This window comes from Lissotriton vulgaris, chromosome 1_1 (assembly GCF_964263255.1).
Source record: "Lissotriton vulgaris chromosome 1_1, aLisVul1.2, whole genome shotgun sequence".
NCBI lineage: Eukaryota > Metazoa > Chordata > Amphibia > Caudata > Salamandridae > Lissotriton > Lissotriton vulgaris.
The window spans coordinates 1,978,158,231-1,978,186,039 of record NC_141685.1 but is presented as its reverse complement, the minus strand read 5'-3'; the positions used below and the strand labels follow the sequence as shown (position 1 = coordinate 1,978,186,039).

General features: G+C 42.8%; 1 protein-coding gene across 2 annotated transcripts in view; it reads right to left on the bottom strand.

Annotated features, from left to right (window-relative positions):
* The window catches only part of PCLO (piccolo presynaptic cytomatrix protein), a 1,259,786-nt gene that overhangs the window by 1,052,374 nt on the left and 179,603 nt on the right, over window positions 1-27,809 (bottom strand). For both annotated transcript variants that reach the window (XM_086919783.1, XM_086919788.1), the window contains exon 3: window positions 35-2,140. In XM_086919783.1, the coding sequence (XP_086775909.1) occupies window positions 35-2,140 (2,106 nt within the window). The remainder of the gene's footprint in view (window positions 1-34; window positions 2,141-27,809) is intronic.

Genomic DNA, 27,809 nt, shown 5'->3' with positions numbered 1-27,809 from the left:
TTACACCAAGTAGGTAATCACTGCATTTTCCTACCTCAATAAGATGTGGTGTTGGGTTGAATCCACAGAGATTACACACTATGCTTCGGCATTCTGTGCACGTGTTAAAGTTGGGAACGTCCTTTGAGCCAACATTTAACTCTATTTTGCAAAGTGGACATGTTTTGAGCAAAGCAGGCTTTCCAACTGTAGAGGGGCCTGGATCCTTCTCAGATTCCTTCCCAATTTGAACATGTAACGGTTTCTGCTCCTGTGCTTTCTCTTTAGCATTCACAAATGTAAGATCAGTTCTGGGCTTGTCGGACTTTTCATCAATCTGAGGCTTTGTCTCCTTTTTTATGGGTGCTAAGTTTGGTGGATGTTGTACCTGAAGTGGTTCTTTTGTAGTTGGTGGGGGGTTAGGATGGTGTGAGGACAGAGGGGGTTGTTGACCTGGTACCGCTTGTGCACTATGTGGATAAGCAGGAGGATGAGAGTGCTTATTATCTGGCTGTTGCCCGTGAACATTATGAGAAGATGAAGGTGGTTGCTTTGCAGGTGAACCTTGAGTATTCTGTGTTTCAGAAGATGGAGGAAGTTGCTTGATTGTTGTGTGGGCACCCTGTGGTTGAGCAGGTGGAGGAGTGTGCTGAGGGGAACCTTGAACATACTTTTGTTGAGATGAAGATGGTGGTTGCTTAGGTGTTGCTTGAAATCCCGGTGGTTGAGAAGATGGAGTAGGCTGCTTAGCAGGGGAGCCTTGAGCACCCTGTGGTTGAGAAGACAGAGTAGGCTGCTTAGCAGGTGAGCCTTGAGCACCCTGACGTTGGGAAGAAGGAAGAGGCTGCTTAACAGGTGAGCCTTGAGCTCCCTGCTGTTGAGAAGATGGAGGAGGCTGCTTAGCAGGGGAGCCTTGAGCGCCCTGTGGTTGAGAAGACAGAGTAGGCTGCTTAGCAGGTGAGCCTTGAGCACCCTGACGTTGGGAAGAAGGAAGAGGCTGCTTAACAGGTGAGCCTTGAGCACCCTGCTGTTGAGAAGATGGAGGAGGCTGCTTAGCAGGGGAGCCTTGAGCGCCCTGTGGTTGAGAAGACAGAGTAGGCTGCTTAGCAGGTGAGCCTTGAGCACCCTGACGTTGGGAAGAAGGAAGAGGCTGCTTAACAGGTGAGCCTTGAGCACCCTGCTGTTGAGAAGATGGAGGAGGCTGCTTAGTAGGTGTCCCTTGGGTGCCTTGTGGTTGGGAACTTGGCTGTGCAGCAGTTGACATGAAACTAGATGCCTGGCTGAATATTGATGCTCCAAACCCAAATAGTTTCCCTGTCACTGTTTCTTGTGGAGTTGTTGGTTGATGCTTAGGGGTTTCGGTCATACTTCCTAAATTAAGGCTGAATCGCCTTGGTTGCTCTTGTGGCTTCGGAGTTTCTTTAGGCAACACTGAAGACTTCACAGCACTCTCCTCTGGAAGTGCTGTTTGGGGTCCTTTTGGCAATGGGTTGGCTTCAAATTTTGGATCCAATTTACTTGGAGTCTTTTTGGGATCGTCTTTTACTGATGTTGGCAGATTGGTTTGAATTTTGATTTGTTTTCCAGACTCAGATGTAGAGACATGTTTAAAATCTGAATGGAGTTGGGAAGCATGTGGCTGGAGTTTTGAATCAGACTGGGCATCCCTGTTTGCATCTACAGCAGGATGCATAAGTTGTGGAGTTTTGGCAATTTCTGATTTTTGAGAATGGGTTTCTTTTGAAGGGGTTGGTGTCTGTGTGTTTGGATGCGAAGAGATTGCTTTCACATTGGATGCTTGAGAGGATGAAGCAGTCTGAACATCAGGTCTCTGTATATTTGTTTGAGGGAGTTTCTTTGCTACCAATGATTGCTGTGTCTGATCAATATTTGGAGTGCACTCGATCTTAGAGGATGCAGTCTGAAGTGAAGTAGCAGCAACAGGCTGTTTGGATTTCGATGAAGAATCATTTGTTACAGAGACTGCTATTTTAGGTTCAATGGTTTTAACAAAGTCAGATTTTTGATGGGGCTGAGACACTTGTTTTGAGGTTGAGGTTGTTTTCTGCTGTGGCTGCATAGGTTGTTTCGTAGAGACTGGAGGTGTGGCCATTCCGAGTGCACGCTGCATCTGACAGTTCAAACACAGCCATTCCTTGATCTGTAATAAATTAGGGCAATAGTATTAGAACCGTAAACCATGGTACACAGCAACCAAGTAATGAATAAACACAATAGTAAATGCAAAATATCATTTTAGGGTGTTAATGCTACATTAAATGCCTTCATTTGATCAGGTGTTCTAGTGCTACAACAGTATTAGATTAAAATAATCAGGAGGTAAAATGATTATGCTAATGAGACATTCAATCAAAAAATGACAGGTTAAAATATTGTCTTTTCCACAATGGCAACAATCTGCTTGTGTGCGTAAATAAATATGTGAATTTAGATCAATTTAAATAACAGGGCTGTGTAGCTCGAAAGTGAGCCAATACCACACATAAAGGTAAACTTATATTTCAAGTAAAAATAGCACACTTGACTGTGAGAACGTATCAAGGACTTCCCACCAATATTCCCCACCCTAACAACAAACAGTTCACAATCACAACAGCAACAGAATGTTCGGGGAGACCAGATATCACCAATGACTTTCCAGCTTCCAGAACAAAGTATCACATTTCACTACCTAACAATATATAAATATTCTTTACACTTTAGAATATATTAGTAACTACATTTTAGGAGAAATACGGATCATAACAGTTTAGAAATTATTTCTACCATACACGTAGCTGTCACAGAGTTTCATTGATGCCTTTACCTGATGCATGTTTATTTACACAATAAAATGTTAGGGTCCAATTTACACCTCATTAATTTACTGCAACTGGAATCTTCACAAGAATCACACTGTTCACTAAGAACTACACCTTATTTCCTTGAAGACCATGCTCTACAGTCTTTAGCGCCCTGGACAAGTTAATACTAGTAAAACCAAAACTAACAACACTCGGACCATGTCAACTGGCACATTCCTTTGTATCTACATTATCAAGAACAGCTCTTTTACATGCTCATTCATGAGGAATTTCAACATACCACCATAAACCTCTATCACAATACACTAAGGTTCACCAGAAGCAATCCTACTAATTTCACAGTCCTCTCTGTGACACCCCTTACCACTTAGGAAGAAAACCAATTTAGAAAATTATAAAATATGTGGTTATTGATTGAGGGGATGAAACCCTGCTCAAGGAACAAATTAAATTCTTATTAAAGTAAACTATGCTCAACCCTCAGGTAGTTTGGGACATAGCAGTCAGGTTTAACTCAAGTATAAATGTGTAAAGTATTTTCGCACCCCTTCAAACAGTAACAGTAAAAACGCACCACAAAAGGATCCCACATAGATTAAAAAATATGTAGTAATTTTTTTAATATACAGAACAAGACTAAAATGACACATAGAAATCCACTCAGTAGAACTCACGATACACAGTTTTATGGATTTTAGTAAAAATAGCACCAAAAAGCACAAAGAGTCAATTGTGGATATCTGGCTGGGCCAGACAGGGTCAAAGTCATAAGTTCAGGCTGACTGCAATGGAGCCCGGGCCAGCTCAAGGGAGCCAGTTAGGCCTGCTAAACAGTTTACCTTAAATCATGATTTGTGAATAGTTGTGGGAATCCACGCTGAAGATGAGTCGTCGCACAGCTAAAACAATGTATCGGTTCCAAGGTGCAGCAAGGCTGCGGTGTGAGGTCCTGTGTCATCTTTGAGGATCCCGTTGATGAGAGCTTTTAATGTGAACTCAGCATTGAGGATGCATCACACAGGCAGGGAAATATGTTGGTTCTGAGGAGCTGCAAGGCTGAGATGTGGAGTCTGGCGTACTCATCAAGGCTGCCATTGACAAGAGATTTGAGGGCCTGTGCCAAGGAAGCATCGCACAGCACCTGTTCTGAGGAAGGAATGGGCTGTGATGCGATGCAGGTCTTTGTGACCGCTCCCATCCATGCAGCAGCAGCAATGTGTTAGTCCTGCTCTAGTTTGCACTGTGCAACAGATGAGATGTGTCAGTAGCGTTGGATCCACAAAGGCTTGCAGAGCATCTTCAGCCAACATCCATAGGTCCAAGACTGGGGTGGCACCACTTGGCAGGGTAGACTCACAAACCAATAGCGGTCAGTGGTGGGAGTAGCTGCCGAGCGGTGACGCGAGGAGGGGCAGGGTGAGGGGTAGTAATCTATGGATTACGGTGGATTACAGATAAGTAAACATATAAATAAATAAAACAAATTTTGTTTCACGCACTGCATCCCCAGATGCAATGCAGTGCACACAACAAAATTAGTTTTGCAGTAGCAGTCCAGCAGAGTGACAGTCCAGCAGAGTGACAGTCCAGCAGAGTGGCAGTCCAGCAGAGTGGCAGTCCAGCAGAGTGGCAGTCCAGCAGAGTGGCAGTCCAGCAGAGTAGCAGTCCTTTCAGCAGACAAGCAGTCCTTCTTTCTGGCAGAGCATCAACAGGTCCAGAAGTGCACTGAAGAGTTGGTGTTGGAGGTCCAGTTATACCCAGTTGTGCCTTTGAAGTGGAACAGTAGCTTGTAAAGGTTTCCCTTTGAAGTTCCAAGACAGCCTGCCTTCCCTGTCCTGGCTCCAGATTAACTACAGGGGATATGCAGCCTTTTGTGTAGAGCCAAGTGTAAGTAAGGCCGGGTCCAGCTCCGTCCTCCCATCCTGCCAGTGATTGCCCATAGAGGCACACTTAAACTGTCTAGGAAGAATACACAAAACACAACTGTCAGCTACACCCAGTCACGTGACCAGAGACAGGCTACAGGCACTAAATGGCTAAGGCAGGAAAATTATAACTTTCTAAAAGTAGCATTTTCAAATTGTAATCTAACATCTGACTTTACAGTGAGTTAGGATATTTAATTAGTTCCAGAGACATCTAACATGATCTGGTTAACTGCTCTCATTTGGGAATTACAGCTTCTTAAATATATTAAGGTAGCTTCAATGTTAGTCTATGGGAGATGCAGGCTGTGCCGTAGTGAAAAACAAATGTAAGAATTTTTCACTACCATACTTAAAATTACATATCCTACTTTTTAAATACATGGCATCCTGAAGTCTGAGCTATCCAGGACCTACACTAAGGGTGGCTTATATGTATAAAAAAGGAATGGTTGGGTCTTAAAAAATGTATAGTTTGCCAGGTCAAGATGGCAGTTACAAACTGCACAGACAGGCTGCAATGGCAGGCCTGAGACAAGTTTAAATGGCCACTTAAGTGGGTGGCCCAATCAATGCTGCAGGCCTACTAAGATTATTTAGTCGACAGTTTTACTTCTAAAAAAGTAAGCACATGGCAAGTTGCAAGGGAGAGGAAAACAGGGAGACAAGAAACTGAAGACCAATGGATACAACATTTTTTGTTGTATTTGGTAAAAAGGCAAAACAACAGCACTCTGTTACATTAAATGTCATGTAACCTTTACAAAACCGTGCACAAGTGCTCATGAAAATGTGGACGGAAAAAGTGACAAGTGAAGGGTTATATACACTGTGAGGCAGCACAGAAAAGAACAACAATATATACAGTAAACTCTTATTGTCTCCCATACATTATTACATTATTGAGTACAATTAATGTGTTGGGAACCATGAGGATAGCGCCATGGACAGTGCTGCAGTGTCAACCTGTTCTGATTTCAGGCCATCATCGGGACAAGGTTACTAATTTTGTAAAAGTGCTGCATAGAAGAAGAAACAAACCCCAATCATCAGTGGACCTGGACAAGCAATAATACATGACAGTATGATCTCAAAGTGAACAGAAAAAAGACGACGGATTGAGAATAATAAAGAATGACCATGTCCTAAACAAGACCAGGAATGAGCCTAAATGGCCCCAAAAAGGAAGAATGATAATTGCAGAAAAATGAATACCCACCTTGCTTAAAGGTGCAGAATATGCAGGGATATTAGCAGGTAGAAACAAGCAAGGTATCTGTAGCACTGTAATTGGATAAGAAAACACTGGTTTAAAAGGTAAGATAAAGGTAAATTAAGGAGCAAGCAGCACTCTGCCAGGTCACTCAGCATAGAGGAAAGAGTATAACTTACGTGATTTAACGACTCACATTGGGTCAGCGGTTGAATGGAATGATATGTAAACCATCAAGTGAGGAAAGCCGCACAGGATCAATGTTATGAACTATGAAGGGGCAAAAAAAGGGTAGAGGGGCGTTATTCTCAGGGTAAAGCCCTGTGCAGCCGAACCGGCGGCATGGATCAAGGCAACGATCAACGGCAATGACCAAGGGGAGAGATTTTCTTCGTGCACAGTGGGTGTTAGGGGAGCCGAGGTCCAGTAAAGTTGGTGATCCTCGTGGGCTTGGTACAAGTAAAGCTGCACAGAATCAGTACTGTGACCTGTGAAGGGGAAAAAGGAGAGGGGCGATATTCTAAGGGGAAGCTCTGTGCAGCCAACCAGCGAATGGAACAATGTAGCAAAGTACAGTCACACCAGCCGAAAAACCCGGAAAACAAGATTACTTTACAGCGTGGTGCGCGTTGAGTCAGCCGAGGTCGGAAAGGTTGGGTGATCCTCGTAGGCTTGGCACAATAGCCACTGAAGAAATGCACAGGCACCGGCGTGAGTCCGGGGATGCAGTAGCATGTAAATGACTCTGAAAATAAAGTTGAGTCAGTAGATGATCATGTAATGTCATTTATGCCATATGATGGCCATTTGACCGTATCTACATAGGGCAGACAACACAGATGGTTAAAGACCAGATAATTCAACACAAGAGCCAGATCAAATGTAAAGTACAAAATGCTCCCTTGGTTGCACACTTCCTTGAAAAAGACCATCCTAAAACAGACTGGTGAGGGGAGTCAGGACAGGAGTTAATCAGCTTGACCAAAGAATGGAACTGGAAAACTGAGTTTACTTTCAGAAATAGGCAAACTCTTTACATGAATTTAAACTCAAGAATTTATTGGAAAATAAATAACATTTTCCTGCCTCCTGTATTAAATCGGGGTACCTGTTTCCAATTAAATTTGCAGACTATGTGCCAAACAATTAGCTGCTGTTTAAAGAATAACCTTTTAATAGTTTGTAACACTTTTTAAAGATTTTACGAGTTGTACGCATTATGAGATGCTTTTCAAAAACAGAAGAGTTAGAAATCCTTCAAACGATTAAGACAATTTAATCAAAATACCTATAATTTTGGCTTCAACCCTGCTTTGTATTAAGTCTTACAACTCTGTGGAAGAGTTCAGTTGAAGAACAAGAGGGCTAGAACACAGTGCGTTTGACAGGGTTGGTAGTGTGATACAAAGTGCATAAAAGGGTGAGCGAGAAGGACATGTAATGGTAAAGATGTGGAGGAAAGAAAGTAAGAAAGATGAAGGCTAGGTGTCAGAAGGATAAGTGGAAATTTAGTGGAGCATAGAAAAAGGATGGGGAGAAAAGAACGAACAATATGAAATGGAGTGACCGAAGATTGGAGAGAAAAATACATGGTGATGGAGGCAAACAGACAGAAGAAAAGAAAGCATGAGCAAAGGTGTTGTGACAACTAAACTACTAAATAGGACATCCACTACTAAAATGCATTACAGTAACCCAAAAGGATGATGTTAAATGCACCAACAAATACATTAACACAGCATTATTAACCATTCTTCCTATTTATGAGTGTTTTACCAAGATTGAAATAGTGTGTTATTTTTCTAAAAAATCCCTAGGGCCTGGGGTCTGCACACAATTTTCAGTGTACAGTGTTTGGAATCTATGTAACAGCAGTGGGAATGCAAAGTCCGCTAAATGAAGTTGCCAAATTATTTGCCTCGCAGTTCTGGATTATCTTTTTCCATGCTAATAGTTATTGGGTCTCAACAGTCTTCAGGTCAACACAGCTCCCTGGCATTGCGGTTATGTGTGCTGTAGCTAGTCATCGAGTTCCTAGATTTGCTGGGATAGTCCAGAATGTTGGGAGTCTATCCCACCATCCATTTGTTAATGGAATATGTGCTCTGGATAGGTGAGTGTGTATGGTACTGTTAAAACATATTGGTAGGTGTCATATGTTGTGTCGCTAAGAATGTCAAAAGACCTACATTACTTCAGGATTCTGGAACAGTCACACATGTCGATTATATATCAGGTGATTAGGCTGCACTGGATCAACCCTGATAGACTTGTGTCAGTGTACCTTAATCCTGAATGTTGTGATCAAGACTTTCCAGTTTGCACCAACTTAGTGGATCAAACAAAACAATCTTTGATACAATTATGCAACTGCAAACATACTCATTTTCATAATTATACTATGCAACACATCCCCACCATGAACTGGACAGATTAATTTAATGTCTTGCCAGTTTACTAGAGTACATCTCTCCCTGATAATCTTGTAGTTTTTATCCACATGCTTTCTGAAACATGGATAATACAACCAATTCTTGAGAAGTATCATTCCACTATCTGTTTGAAACTTCAGATGAAACAAGTAGTGAATTGGAAATGACAAGAAAAATCTATTGCAAACACATGCCTCAAGGATCCTTTCACGCTAGCTCTTGGAGTTTCCTCCCAAATAGGATTCCTACTCTGAAAGATCATGGTAATACACTGCAAGCAATAAAAAAGCCTTGTTGCGTTAAAGTAAGCATTGTAATGAAAACATGGAATGGCCGATGAAACTTATAACAAATTTTTATAAATGTTCTACTGGAACTGCTATAGAAGCTGGAGAGGGGGGCAGTTGGGGTGGGGAGTATCACCAGAACATTTTGTTTCTGGCAGATTATACACAACACCTTTCTTTCCCATCTCATCTTTACCAGCAGGTCCTTCTACGTACGGTAAACCTTTCGGTGTGTATTGTACAAACATTCCTGTAGTTGTAGCTCGACATATTGTATTTCAAACATGCCTTGAGGAGCTGAACTGCTGAAGTACAAGATTGACCATCTTCAGGTATACTGCCAAATGCAATCTTGACAGAAAATCTGCTCTCAGTGTTGCCCTCATGAATATGCTCTTTATGGTAAACTAGTGCGAGAATAATTCCTCAACAAACACTAGAAGGCTTTAACTCTACTTTCACTTATAATTGCACACTTCAAATATTTGTGATTGGTTCCTTTAAATACACACTTCAGTCATCTAGCCGGCAGCATACTGGGTAAATACCACAGTGGAAGAATGGCAAGTCTCGCCCTGGCACCATAGAAATAATTTGCAATACTCACTCTCACGAACATAGCAGGGCTTCTTTTTTCATTACACAATAGGTCCGTTTGTCAGGCTTGAGAAAACCTGGACCAAATGGTACAATGCAATCATTCAGCAAAAAGTTCCCAATTGACTCACAATTGAATGGGTAGGGCACACAAATGCTTTATTATAATGTAGGTGATTTATGAAGGAAGTTGTATGGAAAACTGCAGTTACTTTATGTTTAAGTATATAAAAAATGTGTACTGCAGATGGAGCATAATGTCATTTCCAAACTTCACAGGTTTTGCCTTCTTTCATCTTATCAAATTTGCTCCCTTTCTTGAATAAAATATTTAATGGCCCCACTGTGGAGGAAAGCCCTGCACAAATTCATCAAACTATTCATGCATAATAAGGAGCAAGACGATCTGATCAGAATACTATTGCTTATCCAGTTGTAAAATACAAGTGAGGTGTAGGATTAGGGTGTCAGAAGTGACAACCATATTAAAACTTTAATGATTAAAAAACATGTATGCAATGTGTTAGACCTGGCATCTTTGGCATGTTTTTCCCCTGCCCGTTTGCTTCTGACCTCTTGTTTTTGACTTTATGCAGACTTGCGTTTTGCTGGTTTTAGAATTCTGCGTTTTTTCTGGTTTTAAAACTCTGCACACTTTACCACTGCTGATCAGTGCTAATGTGCAAGTACTCCCTGGATAAATAATGAGGGGTTATCCATGACTGGCATATTTGATTTACTGGTAAGTCCCTAGTAAAGTGCACTGTGTGTGCCCAGGGCATTTATTTATTTATTTATTTATTGCGCATCTTGTAACGCGCAAACTAAAACCCGAAGGTGTCAAGGCGCCTAACAAAAAGATCAGAAAGCGGGCACTCATGCGCTTACATATACACTTGGACAAAGAGGCGTGTTTTAAGGGCAGCTCTGAAAGTTTGGAGGGAAGGGAGGGACCTAAGCTCTAGTGGAAGGTCGTTCCACCATTTAGGAGCCAAGAGGGAGAATGCCCTACCACCCCATCTGGCTTTCCGAATGCGAGGGATGTAGAGAAGAGAATGATTGGAGGAGCGGAGGTTCCTGCCAGGGTTGTAGTAGGTCAAGATGGCTCTAATCCCTGTAGGGCTGCTTTTAGCCAAGGCCTTATAGACCATACACATGGACTTAAAAACGATCCGCTCCTTTATCGGAAGCCAGTGCAGCTGCTTCCTGGCCAGCGTGGCCGAAGAGCGTCGAGGAAGATCGAGGACAAATCTGGCTGCCGCATTCTGGACTACCTGCAAGCGCTGCATCTGACTCTTATTCAGTCCAGCATACAGCGCATTACAGTAGTCCAGACGAGATCCCAAAAGGGCATGTAAATCAAATCCTACTAGTGGGCCTGCAGCACTGATTGTTCCACCCATATGAGCAGACATGCATGTCGACCTGGCAAGTGCACCCATTTACCAGGCTCAAACCTTCCCTCTTATTACATGTAAGGCACCACTAAGGTAGCCCCATGGGCAGGGTGCAGTGTATATGAAAGGTAGGACATGTACTGGTGTGTTGTACATGTCTTGATAGTGGAATACTACTTTTTCCGGTTTTCACAATTGCAAGGACTATGAAATGTAGCTTTCCATTGGTAAGAGATGAGATTTGGAGTTTGGGCTCCTAAAGCTCAGGATTTTAAAATATATCTCTTAGTGAATATGGTTTTTGAATTGTAAGTTTGAAAAAGCCACTTTTAGAAAGTGAGTATTTTCTTGTCTTAGCAACCTTTGCCTACCTGTGGAATCCACATCTGGTTTAGACTGACAGGGGCTTGTTTATGCATTCACTCTAGATGGTCACACAAAGGTAGTTGAGTTGTACCCTGCTTATCCTGAGATCCCATCACCACGTTGATGAGTCTACCTGAGCAACAGTGGTGGGGGAGGTATCACTGACACCCGAAGAGGGTTGTGTCTGTCCACTGACAATGCTGTTTCCACCCCCCTGTAGTGTGTCTGGATCCAGGTGAGGGCAAGGCAGGATCTGGGCACTACAAATCCTATCCTTTGAACTATGCCTACTTCAAAGGCCAAAAGGGGTATAAGTATTGGACCTAAAACCCGAGACTTTTAGAACACTTCTGGATCAAGAGGAGATTCTGCCAAGACGAAGAGCTGGAGAGCTTTCAGGAGGAGTACTGTCCCTTTGCTGTGTTTGCTTTGCTGGGTTGGCCTGCAATTGTTGCTTCTGTCTTGGAGAGACCTAAGGGCTGGACTTTTGTTTAGAATCCTGCTTGAGAAGATTCTTCACAGGCTTGTGTGTGCTTGCCTCCTGTTAAAAAGTCTCAGTGTCATCAAATACTTCACCTGCTTCCCTGAACTTCTCTGTTGGGAGGTCTGAACTGCCAAGTGGTGCCAAATCCAGTTCTGGACCCTTGGAGGGGGCTTAGCTGCTTCAAGAACTAAAAAGCCACACATCACCCCTTCAGTGCCATTTTTCCCGCCGCAAGCTTGCATTGCAGAAGTGTGGCTGAAAAGATTGATGAAGCCCCTGTTCACGGCTGGAAGAACCACCGCAGCCCGAGTCCTGAGCACCGTGTTCGCTGATGTCCGAGACCCCGGTCCAGCTCCGACGCAGGCCCTGCCATGCAGCTGAAGGAATCGACGCATCACCTGCTTGCGCTGAGAGAATCAATGAAGAGTTTGTGTTGCCACCGCATCAACCCTAGCATGTCCAGAATTTCCACGCATCGCACCCGTGCAACGAGTCTACATCAACACTGGGCTTCAGTAGGGAACTGAGGCGGCGTGTCCGGAGAAATGATGCATCACCTTCCCTTGCAGTACCAAACCAATGCATCACCTCCTCTCACAGTAAGGAATGGACACATCACCTCCCCTGCGTAGCAGCAAGGAACCGACGCATCATCTCCCCTGGGAGCACGGAACCGAAGCATCACCTTCCTGGCGAGTAAGAAACCGACGCATTGCTTGCTTTTCCAGTGCCTCACCTCCCATCTGCTTGTTTTCGTCTTTGATTTTGACACATCCCAGGTACTTTGTGCTATAAATGACGCATACATAGTGTTATATGGACTGAACTGTTTTAAACCTTTTTAAAGTGATATCTTAATCTGTGTAAGTTGGACTTATGTTGTTTTGTCTTGTTTGGTTTAGATAAAGATTGGTTATTTTCTAAGCTGGTGTGGTGTCCATTTGTAGTGTTTTCACTGTATTACTCTCTGTGTTTATGTACAAATGGCTTACACATTGCCTCTGAGATAAGGCTGACTGCTCGTGCCAAGCTACCAAGGGTGGGGGGGAAAGGGGGAGGGGTTATCTTGGGTGTGTAAATCCTTTACTCTGACTAGAAGGAAGGGTCTCTACTTGGATAGGGTGAAAGCCACTGCCAACTAGAGAGCCCTGTTTCTAACATAATGTCAATCCCTCTTCCTTTTGGAATGGTCATTCGAAGAGAATAATGTTTTTGCTCTATCATAATGCTGTACTACCTTCAGCAGAATAAGAAAAAATGTACATCAAGTGTGCAAATGCCAGTTAGAGCTAATAAAGTCTAAAACAAATATAAGAGATTGTATGACGTATAATATATAGCATTTAGCTTATAGAAAAAGTAATCCCAACAGTGCTTGCTATGCAGAAAAAAGCAACCGAAGTTGTACTGACGATGCAAGCATTTTCCATCCCAAATACTGGATACATATTTCTGTCATACAGTTTCTTTATCCCCCCTCCCCCCCCCCCCCCCCCCCCCCCCCCCCCCCACTGCTGGAACTGTGGTGTACTAGACTTAAAGGATTTCCTGATAAATGTAGGGCGTCCACACATGGTGTGAAACGGTAAGAGGGTGAATGCACCTAGCAAACGGAAGAAAAGCATTAAAATGTGCATTGGGAATGCACATTCCTAAAAAACTTTGCTTAAGTGTACTGGGTAAATGTTCTTTGCAAAGACACGAAATGAAAGTTGCTATCCGAGATTTCATTTCAACTGCTTATGGGAAAAAAGTAAAAATGCTAAATTCCCAGATTAGTATACAAGAACCTATGTACACACATTACATAAGACATGATCACCGCTACCCATTGTAGAATAATTGCAACACATTTATGGTACTGAGCGTAATCTATTCAACTGTGCATGCTAGTTTTCAAATCTGTTTATATTTCATGTTGATTCTATCTAATAAAATCACAGTCGAAAAGTGTATATATTTAGTAAAGAACATTCTGGTGGTAAAATAAACACTGACCAAGTTATGGACATTTTTGTGAGGATTTGTCTTGTACATTTTTATATAATCTTTAATTTAAAGCACATTCATATGTCCTTCTCCTAGTTTTTAAAAGGCATGAGAGAAGGTTAGTGACAATTGTGTGAGATATTTTGCAAACAACGTTTGTGGTAATTGGGACCTTGATAAGACTTGTTACACCCTAGGAGCTGATGGAAGCTGGGATGAAGAAATTGTCCAGACCTAAAAATATACGACACTACACACTTCCTGTTGGGATAAGGGGAAAAATAGCCTAATGCAAGTGTTTGAATGACTTCTATGAAAAGTGAAGCAAACATTGAGATATTGACAGATGTACTAGATTGAACAATAATAAGATGAACACAAGATTTTGTTTGCACATATGGCTCAAGCAATAGTAGGTAAGGTCCATTGTAATAACATGAACTTGAAAGGTTGCTATACCCTTTCCTATGAGACAGGGGTTATATCGCTAAGCGAACTAGGCATTGTGCATTATTAGCTTATCCAAGTGTCCCTTTAAGCCTCTGCTAAAGTTTTATAAGTTTCTAACAAGAAGAGTTGAAACAAAAGACGTCAGTGGTCAACTATTTGAAGAACAACAAGAAAGAGTGAACATTGTAGCAGATAGGCTTCCAAAGTACGATAGCTACAGCTCTCTGTGACCCACTAAGATTGATGATGTTGTATTAAGATTGGAATGATTACTAATTTGTGGATTTGTTCTTAAAAAAGGTCAAATTTCTGAAAAAACTAAATAATTGTTAAAACAAATTGATATTTGTGAATATTTTGGCATGAAAATATATACACATATAAATCGTCATCTACAGAAACTGTGTAGTGGTACATTAATGTTTAATAAACCCACAATGTATTATATCCAAACTACTGATTTGCAAACACATACCTTCAATTATAGAGACCTCAAATTGCAGAGACTGAACTACATCACCAATTGAAAAAAATATGGAAAATGCATTAAAGGCTTACTTTCCTTAATATTTATTGAAAAGAAGTGCTTTTCATCATCTGTGGACTTTTGATGCCAGAATTTAGCTTTCATAATTATTAGCTAAAAGCAATAAAAATTAACATAAGCACTGTACTGTCCCACTAGATCTTTTACCCAAAGTGTAAAATAATATCAAAAGAATGCGCTCCCTTTCAGTTTTAAATTAATTATGAGCATTACTATTCAATGAAATGTATGCCCTTTAATGAGAATAAAATTTGCAGTGAATATGCCATATTAAGAACATTTTTGCCTATGACATAACATTTCAAACACCCTTTGATAAATCATAGTCTGCACAGATGTCCTAATTTTAAAGAATCACATCAGTGTACATATTTTAGGCCACTTCTACATGTTGTACAAGTGACAAGATTCACAGCTGTCCTGCTGCACTGCCATGGTGTAGAGGCCACCTCAAATTGTTTGCTTTTTTATGGGTCCTATTTTGCCTGTTATTATGGCCCGCACACTGTGACACTGCCATTCAGTGCCAACTGAGTGAGTTCTGTACCTAAAATTGAATTACTGCTGAGTTATTTAACTGTCCAACAAGCCAACAGCTGGCACGGAAACTGCACCAGTGGTGTGTATGTAAATTGTCAAACGTGGGTTAAAGTGTGAATAATGCCATCCCCTACACTCTCACTCCCAACATGACAAATCTGCATAGCTATAGATAGTACCATTGTGCTCTAGCTGGGCTGCAGTTTAAGCATTCTCTAGTGACGTCCGACAAGAAATAGGGTTTTTGATATGCACAAAAACCTAGATTAATATATTAGCTAAATAACTAATCAATCAGTCAATGCAGGATTCGTAAATCATAGCTAATCACCTGAGAGGGTATCCAGGCACTGGGGATCTAGCTGTGGAGTCTCATTTGAAAAGCCAGTTCTTGAGTCCTTTCCTGAATTCCAGGAGAGACGGTGAGGACCAGAGGTGAAGAGAGGTTGTTCCAGGATCTTGCCAAAAGGTAGAAGAAGGAATGACCTCTGCTGTAGCTTTGACATATGTGAGGAGCGTGGGCCAGGTGAAGGGAGGCGGAGCGCAGGATTCTGGTGGGTTGATGGAAGTTCAGACGGTGGTTGATGTGTGCTGGTCCTTGGTTGGGCAGGCCTTGAATGTGAGGATTAGCAATTTGAAGTGACATCTCTTCCGGATGGGGAGCCAGTGGAGCTTACTGAGGTGTGGGTGACGTGGCTGTGCTTGTGATGGTCGAGGATGAGTTTAGTTGCGGAGTTTCGTAGGATTTGTAGTCTCTTCAGGATGTGTGAGATGATTTCTATGTACAGTGCTTTGCCGTAGTCAAGCCAGCTGTTGACTAGGGCCTGGGTGACGGTTTGCCTGGTGTTGACCAGGTGGCATTTGAAGATCTTGCGGAGCATGTGAAGAGTGGGGAAGCAGGCATAGGAGACTTCACTGATCTGTTTTTTCATAGTGAGCTAGCTGTCCAGGATGATGCTGAGGTTGCGGGCATGGTCTTTTGGCATGGGTGACGGTCCTCATTTAGAAGACCACCAGAAGTCCTCGCACAGGAAGGTTTTGTTCCCAAAGATCAGTACTGCCATCTAGTCTGTAATGAGTTTCAGGCAGTTGTCTCTGATCTAGTGGCCAATGTTCGTCATGCACCTGTGGAAGTTAGCACTTGTAGTGGAGTGCTGTTCTGATAGCGAGTGTATGAGCTAGGTGTCATTGGCATAGGAAATTATGTTTAGTCTGTGGGTTCTGATGATGTTGGCCAGGGGTGTCATGTGGGTGTTCAACAGTGTGGAGCCGAGGGATGAGTATTGAGGAAGATAATGCTCTTGCCTTCGGAGGTTTAAGGGAGGAAGTTGGATTACCGGGGTTCTTTTGGTGAGGAAGGGGTAATCCATCTAAGAAATGCTCCTAAAATTCCCCTGTGGCTGAGCCTCTTGATAAGGGTATGGTGGGATATGCTCCTGAAAGTTGCTGAGAGTTCGAGGAGGATTAGGACCGCTGTTTCTCCTCTGTCAAGTAGGGCTCTGATGTCATCAGTGGCAGGAATAAGGGTGGTTTCGGTGCTGTGGTTAGTGAGAACGCCAGACTGGCAGAGGTCCAGAAGATTGCTGTTCTGTGAGTTGGCATTTGATGGCTTTTTGAAGGACCTTAGCGGGAAAGGGGAGCAGTGAGATGGGATGAAAGTTCTTGAGTTTGCTGGGGTTGGAGGATAGTTTTTTAGATGGGACTTCGACGTAAGCATTTTTGAATTCATCACAGAAGGTGGCTGTGGTAATGAATGAGTTGTAGATGGAGGTGAGCTTGTCGCTGCTAGAGGTGCTTCCCAGGTTGAAAATGTGATGGTGACAGGACAGGGGTCCGTGGATGCTAATGAGTGAATGGAGTTCATGATGGTTGTGGTGCTTTGCATGGTGAGCTGGCCCAGGTGGTTAGCAGGTGATCTGTGCTGGCGATGAGGCTGAGGATGTTGGTGGTGGTGGGCGGGGGCTCAGATTTATTGTAGATGTTGGAGATTTTGTCATGGAAGAAGCTCGCTAGGGTGTCACAGAGTTCCTGGGAGGGGATGATGATGTTTTCATAGGCTGAGACATTTGACAATGTTGAATAGTTCCTTATTGAAGTTGGAACTGGCCTCGCTGCGGTTTTATCTTCTTCAGTTGGTGATATTGGATGAGTGAGGATTTGAAGTTGGTTCGGTTTAGGTATCCTTGCTGCTATGCCACCTTCTTTCAAGTTGCTTGAAGCTGTGTTTTGCATTTCATAGGTCCCTGGTATACCAGCTGTCCTGTTTGGAGGATTTCCTAGGGTTTGCAGGCTTGATGGAAGCAACTCTGTTGGCACAGTTGTTGATCCAGGCAGAGAAGCTCATGACAGTCTGTTCTAGGGTGGTTGAGGTGTCTGGGTTTAAAGAGTTGAGGGCGTTGGCTCTCTGAAACTTTGCTCCAATCTCAGTAAGAGCTGATGGGTGGTTTTGTGTGGTGGTACCGACGAGACCTGTGATGGTGAAGTGGACTATGGGGTGGTCAGTCCAGGGAAGTACAGTGACATGGCTGTACTTGACTCAGTCGTTGGCCGTGAAGATAGGGTGGAGAGCGTGTCCGATGATATGCATGGGGTTGGTGACTAATTAAGTTAGGTAGAGGGTATTCATGGTCTTAAGGAGTTGCAGTGTGTGTGTTGTATGGGTCATGGAGGTGGAAATAGGGGTCTCAGGGTAGATGTAGTGCTTCGAGTCGATGGAGAGCAGGGCGATAAAATCTGGAATGGTGTCACAAAAGCAGAAGCGAGGTCTTGGAGGCCTGTAGGTGATGGTGTCTACGATGGTGGTTTTGCCATCGGTGTGGCTTTTGAGATGTTCCATGAACCAGGTGTTGTCATCTGCGGTGGTGGAGCAGTGGATGATTTCCTTGTGGGATGATGGGTTTTACACCTCCATATTTGCTGAATCAGTCTTGGTGTGTTATCTTGTAGCCATCAGGCGTTGCTGAGGCAATATGGGGTGCAGGTGTGGGGGTGAGCCAGGTCTCAGTGAGACAGATGATATTCGGGTTGAGGGAGGTGATGGTGTCCCAGATCTTGGTGGAGTGTTTGCAGAGAGATCGTGAGTTGAGCAGGAGGCAGTGGAGATGTTCTTAGATGGTTGTGGTTTGAGGGGTAGTGTTTGCCATATAATTGGGCGCTTAGGTGTTGCATTTGAAGAAGCAGTTCCGGCAGCAAAGGGTCCTACCATAGATCATGGCAAGGAGTGGCAGCAGCTGTTGTTGCGGGGTCCAGTGCTCAGGCCTTGGTGGTGGGGTAGCTTCAGGTGGTGGGAGAACCAGAGTTCCTGGCACTGGGAACAGTCACACGCCAGCAGTGCGCCCAGTGAGCAGCCATTCTCAGGCCTCCATTGAGTAGGTCGAGTGGGGGTACTGGGTGGCAGAAAGTGGGAGGGAAATAGTGTGCACCTAAAATGACAGCATCATTGTGCAGTTCTGAGAAAACAACAAAGGAAGACAATGGCAAACATCAAAGGAAAACACAGAGTAATTACAGAGCTACAGAGCAAAACAGAGGATTAACACATAGCATATGGCAGGGAAGCAGTACAATGATACAGTCAGGCATATACAGTGTTACATTGCAAGGTGAAAAATGAAGACAATGGAAAAAGGCACCAATATGGTTATATTATCAGCTGAGTAAACAAAACAGCACAACGCAGGGTCAAAAATGAAAGCTAAGCAAAAGGTACAATAGACTATGCTACTCAGCAGAGTAAAACAAAAAGGCTTGGAGTTCGAAAACGCAGCAGTGAGGGGGAGTAGATACAAGGACTTCATAAATTGTCCCATAAAAGCCCACAGGCCCAGGTGCTTAATGTATAACAAAGGACCACACAAGATATTAGAAATTGTAATACGGTGTACCCACAAAAGTGAACAGTCACAGAAAGCCGTTGTCACTGTGTGGGTTATATTAGAATTTCCATGAATAGGATAAGTTACAAATAAAATCACATTTACTTGTCATGGTGTTGGGAAAATGCAGGAGCACATTTTCCAGTGAAATGATTTAAAATCAACCTTCATCATTCAATTGTATTTTTAAAACCAAGTGACAAAAAAAGTATAAGTATCTTTACAGAATTCTACTTTGTGCTGCCTAAACGTAAGCTGGTCAAGAATGGTGTGCATCAAAGTCTTGCTCCAGAAATTCAATACACATTGCTAGCTGACCGTTAATGACCTGCCTACTATAGATTGACCTCTGGCAAGAGAAAGGTAGGAATCGGGTTAACAGTGGCCACTTAGCAGGGGCTGGCCATCAGGGAGGGGAGCATAAACAGCTGGCAACACAAAGGGTAGCTTTAGCCGCTCTTCCTTTGAAGTGGAAATCCCAAATGGGGTTGTAAAGAGCTGTAACCACTGATTTCCAGAGCAACATTAGTCTTTTCCAGCAGGAGGGAAAATCAATGCTAGCACTGCCAGAGGGGAGGGCATCACATCAACAGAAGGGAGTGGCTACAAAGAGGTACTCTGATCCTGAAGCAGGATGAAGACTAAGGCCAATTTAATTGAGAGATTCTGGGAAGGTCTGCACTTATTCTGCAAGAAAGTAGTCAGCATTATTATATATATTGAGTTCTTCAAATACTGGCTAGTGCTTTGGATAAGACCGGTCATTTGTGCTACCTAAACGTAAACTGGTTTAGAATGGCATGCCTCAAAGCCTCGCTCCAGAGATTCAATCCACACGACTAGCTGAATATTAATGATACACCTCCTGGAAGACAATGGAAAGGTTTTAGTGTATACATGTAGTGTGTGTTAGTGAGAGGCCGGCATAACCTCCTGGATCCTCCCTTTTCGGATTCAGATCCAACTACAGCACTGTGACTGTCCTCATAACTGCAAAGTGACAATATCCGCCTCACCATAGACAAGGGGACACAGAGGTACTCATCCTCCTAGGCTGGAGTTCTCCAACTAGTAGATCGGGAGTTACCAATAGCTCTTCAGCTACCTGCGAGTAGATAACCTAACGGAAGTAAATGAAAATACTTTTGTTTGTTTTATCTAGCTATATTCCCAAAATTGAAAAGGATGAATTTAAAAGTACACTTCTTCAGAAGTGATAAGCTGTTTGCAGTAAAGAATATATTTAAGGCTAACATTTAAATGGTGATTTCTGCTGCATTTCTTATATATGATGCTCTTTATTGGGTGCAAGAGGCCATTGCACATTTGACTGCTATGACATAAGGCGTTCAAAACTAAAACTAATAACGTTTTTTTTCTTTACATTATTGGTAGTGACACACCAAGATTGTCAAGTCAGCATCATCTCCTTTATTGACCACACCCAGCTCATCATCCCCTTCCTATCCGACACCCCAAACATTCAAGCAAACTTCATCATCAGCATTTCCAAGGTCTCCGATTCACTGAAAAACAACTACTTAAAACTCACCAGTGATAAAACATAAGTGAGCCTATTTGGAAAATGCACCTGCCCCTGGGCATCAACATGGTATCCCTCAGAGCTAGGATCATCTCCAAGCCCGTCAACCTTGGCTAGGAACATAGGCATTGTGACTGACAGCCACATCTTGATGTACAACCAAGTCAACATGCTTCCACACCCTCAAGCACCTCAGAAAAGTCTTCAGATGGGTCGCGCTGAACACCTGCAGGTCCTTCATGCAGTCTCTGATCACCAACAAACTCAACTACGTCAACACCCTTTCCCTTGACATCATCTCTCTACTTACCATGAGGCTTCAAGTCATCTACAATGCAGTAGAAAGACTCCTTCTCAAACTTCCCACTGCCTTCACATATCCAAACACAAAAAGGACCTACTCTCTTCAAACTACTCAAATATATCTACAAAGCACTACATAAACCAAGGCCCATCATAGCTCAAACAATACTTTCAGCACTGATGAGACAACTTTACTTGGCCAACCTCCTCCTCGCCCACAACCTCTTGCTCTTTTGAGCCACATCCTGGGGCCTTGCTTTTACTTACTTCCCCCTCAAAGCCTGGAAGAACCTCCCCCTCCACATCAGAGCCACCAAATGCATCATATAGTTCCATAAGACGCAAAACAATCTAACATTTTCTTTAGGGCCCAGTCTGATCAGTTGCACCCTTCTCAGGTGATAGCACAGCATGGCACAGCACAAAATGATCTCCCAAGTATCTGTCACCTAAATGGGAAAAGAGAGGCCATAGGTGGATTGCAAGGAGTCCGCCATTTGGATTCATGCGGAGGTTACAGCAATAGAGTAGTGCTGTTGGAAAACAAGGCCTGCAAGGGGTGGTCAGAGGTGAAGAATAGGGATGAAGAGCTATTAAGGAACTTAGCTGTGTAAGGAAACAATTGGTGAAAATAAGAGATTGATCACAGGTGACAGGAGTTTATTAGGCTTATGGCAGGCATCAAGGGAAGAGCATGAGGCAGGGTAGGCATCTATACGTTTATGGTAGCTGAAGCTGGGTTCTTTGGATAGCACAATAAAGCTGCTTGACCAAAGTAGGCGTAGGAGGGTGAATGGAAAGCTCAACCAGAGGCTTCAGTAGTCAGACAATAATCATAACAGGCTCAGGTGCAGCGAGAATAAGGAATACAAGAAAGGGAGACACAGGGATTAAGCACAAATATATTGGCTTTTCAAAAAACATAGGCTAACATATAATGTCCTCTAATAGATAAAATTGAATATTCACTTCCTGCAACAAAAATACACAATAAAGGACAGCCTAGAGGTGGACTAGCCGTTCATACTGTCAACTTTGAAATTGGAAATAGTTCCCTTAAATTTAAAAGTATCTTGTCAACTTGTGATCATGATTAAAAACTGGTCAAGCGTGCATAGTGGATCTACCATAATATTTATGAATAAAAACATCAACCTTCAGAAAGCAGAAAACATATGGCCCTTAACACACTTGAAGAGATCATAAGTGAAGTAAAATTGTTGTACTCAGTAGCTTTCTGGCTTCTAACTGGTGGTTTAAATATAAATATAATGTCTGATTCTTAGGAGACAGAATTTGTAACAACTCAAAACCACCTGTGGAATATACTCCCTGCTGATTTTCTTTCACAAATCAAAAAAAAAGATATCTAGGTAAACTTCTCATTGAACTGTTAAATTCCAAGCTACTACCCTTACAAGATTCCCTGTAGATTACACTTTAACAAGTGTATATATGTTTAATGAGATAAGATTCTTCAGGATAGAACCTAAAAAGGACAGTTATCATTTTCCACAGCTGATCACTATTGAAATGAAGCACTTAGCTTGTAATCAATCCTACAGGATTGGTTGATCATACACATTTGATTTAAGAAGGTTAAAGTGGCAAGGTTCTATTTCAGGGCAAATTATGTTTTACTCAACAGAATCTTTAAACTCAGGAGGTGTATTGAAAAATGACTAACCTTGGAATTTGGACTAGTTTTACTAATTTTCTACCGTAAAAGTTTGGTAAACCATATAACGGCAGTGCTACAAGTATAACCCTTCGCTCAAGAGTCAGTGGTTCTCTAAATCTTTTACCTCTAAAAAAGGAACAAGGGAGTCCAGCACAACCATAGCAAGTTAAAAATGTAAGATCCTTTCATGAAAAAAAAAAACCTTGGAGGCAACATTTGCTGCTCAAAACAAAAAATGCCCCCTACTGCATTTTTCTTGCAGCTCAAATAAAGTCAAGCAATTTTGGAGCTTGGTGAGAAATATAGTGACTGGCAGCAAACGAGGAAATCATTTGAATATTCCTGAGGAAGACTGGATTAATTATGTTATCAAATTATTGGGAAACAATAGATTAGAGGTAACTATTGAGGATCCAAATGTTTTTATGAACGATCCTGGCATCATTTTTATTGAGAAGCATTTATGTATAATTATCAAGAAGTCAAAACAAGATGTTGCCTTGCCCCAAATGGTTCACCTGTAGCCTTATTTAAAGAAGATGCAGCATTGTGGGCAGAAGTTCTGACTCTGTTGAGCCATTATGGCCTTTTTCTGAATGATTTACCAGACTATTGAGAGGTACTATACTGCACCCAGTTATAAAGAATGGTCATTCAGGGAGTCCAGCCAACTATATGCTAATTGCCTTAATAGATATAGAGGAAAACTATTCTTGAATCACTTCTATTGAAGGATTTATAGTCATGAGCAGAGCAATCAAATATTATACAAATGAACTAGACAGTCTTACAACAAGTTTGTGGCAAAAGTTAAAACTTGATTGCTCTAGGCCACCTGATAGAGAAGTACTGTACTGAAGACCTTCCTCTCCTATCCTGTTCTATAAGACTAATAATCTGCCTTTGACAAGGTTCCAAGACAAAGGATGTGGGCGAGATTTACAGGTTGGAATATCTGATGATCGCTCCTTCAAGCAAATAATTGTTGATATATGGACCTATAGTGGGAAAAAGGTACCCTCGGAAAGTGCACTATTTGAGGATGGGGACAAGGGGGAAAACAAAGTAATATACTATGATACACTATCCCACTAGATCTAGTGGGACGGTTTATCACAACATGATATATGGACACCTGGGTTGTTGTTAAATTGGGTGATGGAGCTACTGTAACTAAGAAGATTTAGATCTGTTGGTCTTAAACAGGGATGTGTTCTGGCTCCCCTATTTTGTAATATGTATATTGCTGATCTGAACTTCTTGCTCAATGAACCCACCTTCAATCCACCACAATTAAATTTTAATCTAATTTCAAACCTTCCATATGCTGACAACATTGTTCCGCTAAGTAAGACAAAGGTTGGCCTCAAGAAAATGATAACCTCTAGGGACTTTGATATCTCTGATTCTCAAGCAACAGAAGGCAAGCCAGCAAGCCCTCGTAGATCACTTGGAGTGAAGACCAAGTCAATCTCTCCTTCAGCACAGTCAGAGAGCAGCATACAGCTGGGCAACAAACAGAAAAGTAGGCCTTCCAAAACAGCAGTTCAGTTGAGTCCTTCAAGCAGAACAGCAGTTCTTCTGGCAGAGCTTAATTGCATGTTCAGTAGTGTTTGATCTGATGGGGTCAGAGACCCAGTACTCATACCCGAAAGTGCCTTTGATGTGGGGGAGACTTCAAAGCAGTTCTCTGAAGTACACAAGTATCACTTTCAACCAGTACAATGTGCCAGGCTATCTGTGGGTGTAATATCTTGTGTGGGGAAAGGGCACAGCCTATTTAAGTGAAGTGTTAACCCATTCATGCAGCCCAGGTAAGGCCATCACAATGCAGATGTATATAGATAGATACTCAGAACATCTATGATTCCTATTTTGTGGCTGTCTAAAGGGAATACACAAACTGTAGCTTCACCCACCCCAGATGTGCATTGGAGACAGTCTGTCAGGCACAGAAAACAGTAAGTGCAGAAAAATGTTCACTTTATAAAAGTGGCAATTCTAAAACAGTAATGTTAAATCCAAATTCACCAGTAAGGATAATTTATTATTACCATTCCATACATATGAAACATGAAAAAGCTCCTCCTCTCTGATCATGAATAATAGCTTAAAGGTGTATTAGGAATTCCCAATGCTAGACTATGAGAAGAGTAGGCCTCACAGTAGCGAAAAACTAAATGGGATGGTTGTCATTACCACGACCTGCAAAAGTGATGGTACATGTGCTAAGTTTTACTTAAATAGAATCCTGCCCTTCAGGTTACTTAGTGTCGTCCTTATAAGTGAATTATATGTTATAAAAGGGGAGTTGATAGGTTTAGCAAGTAGTTTTAAATGACACATCAAAGTGGGACTAAACTGCACACAGGCACAGCAGTGGATGGCCTGAGACAGGTTTGAAAGGCAACTTCTGTGGCTGACACAACCAGTGCTGCAGCCCACTAGTAGCACGCACCCTACAGGCCCATGGTATATGGTATACCACCTTACAAGGGACTTACAAGTACATTAAATCTGCCAATCAGGTATGCACCAATGTCACCATGTTTAGGGGAGAAGCATGTGCACTTTAGCATTAGTTATCAGTGATAAAGTGCTCAGAGTCCTAAGGCCAACCAAAAGAATCAGCAAAAATGGGAAGTAAAGGCAAAAAGTCTGGAGAAAGACCACCCTTAGGATGACATGTCTAACACTCCCCCACAGGATAATATTGGGTTTCCTTATTTCATTTAATAAGTGATACCTTTCAATTGAGAGCAAGTAGGAAAGTTGAATTTGGTCTCCAAAGATTTGTAACTTAAAATCCTCTTTCTTGGTAAAGTTGGATTTTAAGTCACAATTCTTTAAATGCCACTCTTATAAAGTTGCAAAAATAACAATTGATGGACAGAATGCAGAACAATGTCATACATTCACCCCAGTACAGAGATCTAGGCCTAAATATTTAGTTTTTTTGCTCGCCATGCCATTCCAGTTTGGACCCGACGCCCAATGGGAACAGTCCAGCCCGAACCGGCAGGCCAGGTCCTCAAACTGTTCCCATGAGGCACAGGGTCAAGACTGATTTGCATATGCTCCATCTCTGTCAGGAAGTGAGGAAAGAGCAGTCACCTATCACACTTGCGCATCACAAAGACTGCCTCCCCACACTCACAAAGGGTTTCACACTAGTCTTTTGTGTTCCATACAAGCTGTAGCCAGGGCAGGAAGAGTGGAATTCAAGACATCTCTGTAGGGGGTGACTCTAGAAGCTTCTCCTGCTTAAAAGTAGGCACTAGATATAAGTAGTTGACCCTCAGACCCAAATCTTCAGATCACTTCTGGACCTGTGGACTATGCCAGGAAGAAGGACCGCCCAGCTGTTAAGCCTGCTCTGCGGACCTGCTTGCTAACCAATTATTATTATTATTATTATTAAAGGGGTTTGTAAAGTGCCTGGTGACGCCTCCCGGCGTGTCCCCGCGCTGTGGAGAGAGAATGTTATGAGGAGCGACAGAGATACCACTACGAAGTAAATACATGGGTTTTCAGCAGCTTTCTAAAAGATGCCTCGTTCGTTTCTAGTCTGATGTTCGTGGGGAGGATATTCCATTTCTTGGCTGCCAGAGAGCGGAAGGACCTACCTCCCATTCTAGCTCTTTTGGGGCGCGATGTTTTAAGCAAGCCCATTCCTTTAGATCTAAGAGATCTGTTGGGCTCATACAGTAATGCCAGATCGGATAGGTAGGAAGGGGCTTTTTGGTAAATAATCCTGTAGCACCAGAGGAGTGCTTTGAATAATATCCTCTTGCTAATGGGTAGCCAGTGGAGGGAGGCCAGAGAAGGTCTGGAGGGAGCTCTACGGGGAAGTCTTAGCACCAGGCGGGCTGCTGAGTTCTGCAAGACCTGTAATCTTCTGATGTTTTTTGCGGACGTGCCCAGGAGCAACACATTCCCATAATCTATACGGGAGGTGATAAGTGCCTTAGTCACGGTACGCCTGGAATTCAGCGGAAGCAAATCCAGGGTACGATTGAGGGTTTTCATGACTCCAAAGCACTTACCTACTGTTTTTTTGACATGGCTGTCAAAAGAGAGCTTGTTGTCTATCCAGACACCTAAGTTTTTTGCTTCCTGGTTGGGAGTAGGTAAGGGACCCAAACAGGTGGGCCACCACTCTTTCGTCCATTTTGTATCGTTTCCACCTATTATAAGTACCTCCGTTTTTGTGCCATTTAATTTAAGGAAGTGTTCAGTCATCCATGTGGCAAGCTTGCACATGCAGGATTTGAAATTGTCGGCTTCAGAGGAGGGAGCTTGGGACAGAGAGATTAGAAGTTGAGTGTCGTCGGCGTAAGAGACAAGCTCTACGCCGAACGATTGTACCACTTCTGCCAGTGGAGCCATGTATAAGTTAAACAGGGTGGGACTCAGGGCAGAGCCCTGAGGTACCCCCTGTTCTAGCATCATACTGTCCGAAAGAAAAGTCCCTCTTTGGACTTGAAAGCTCCTGTTGGTAAGAAACAGACCCCCGCTCTGTTTAGACACTGTAGCAGGATGGAATGCGCTACAGTGTCAAACGCGGCACTGAGGTCCAGCATGATGAGAGCCATGGTCTTGCCCTCATCATCTCCTTCCCGTAGGGTTTCAGTAGCTCTCAGGAGAGCTGTCTCAGTAGAGAAGCTCGATCTGAAGCCTGACTGTGATACATGAAAAGCATTTTGGGCTTCAAGATGGGCCATAAGTTGGACATTTGCCACTTTCTCTGCTAATTTTGCTAGATAGGGTAGCAAGGAGATTGGGTGTAGATTCTCCAGTATGTCCTGACTCATATTAGGCTTTTTTTTGATTGGGAGCACTATGGCTTGTTTCCATTCAGTGCATTCATTCCATCCAGGCAGTAGAGAAGGATACTTGAAGCATGTGTCTAAAATGGGGTTCTAACACAGAGATAGTCTCAGCTAAGATTTTAGGTGGCGCAGGGTCTCATGGAGAGCCCGATTTAATGCTTTTGCACATTTTAGCCAGTGTTTCAGCGGGAGGAACAGAGAATGAACATAAACAGACTTGAGTGCGAATGTGATCTTCGTTCTCTGTAAATTCGATTCCCGGTTTTATATTGGTGGAGAAACTGGCATAAATGTTAGTGATCTTTCCTGAGAAATACTTGGCAATGTTATTGCAGGTTTCCACTGAGTCACTCTGAGAGGAGGAGTTAGAGGACTGCTTTTCTACCCAAGGCCTGCTGTTGCTGCACTAGGACTCTTCTGCTGCTGTAAGATGCCCTGCTTAATGCAGCCTGCCTGTGTGGACCCAGGACTCCAAGGAATTTTCAAAGGTTAGTTGGGTAGCCCCCTGGTCAAGCAATAGAGACATAACAGGCTTAGTCGACTT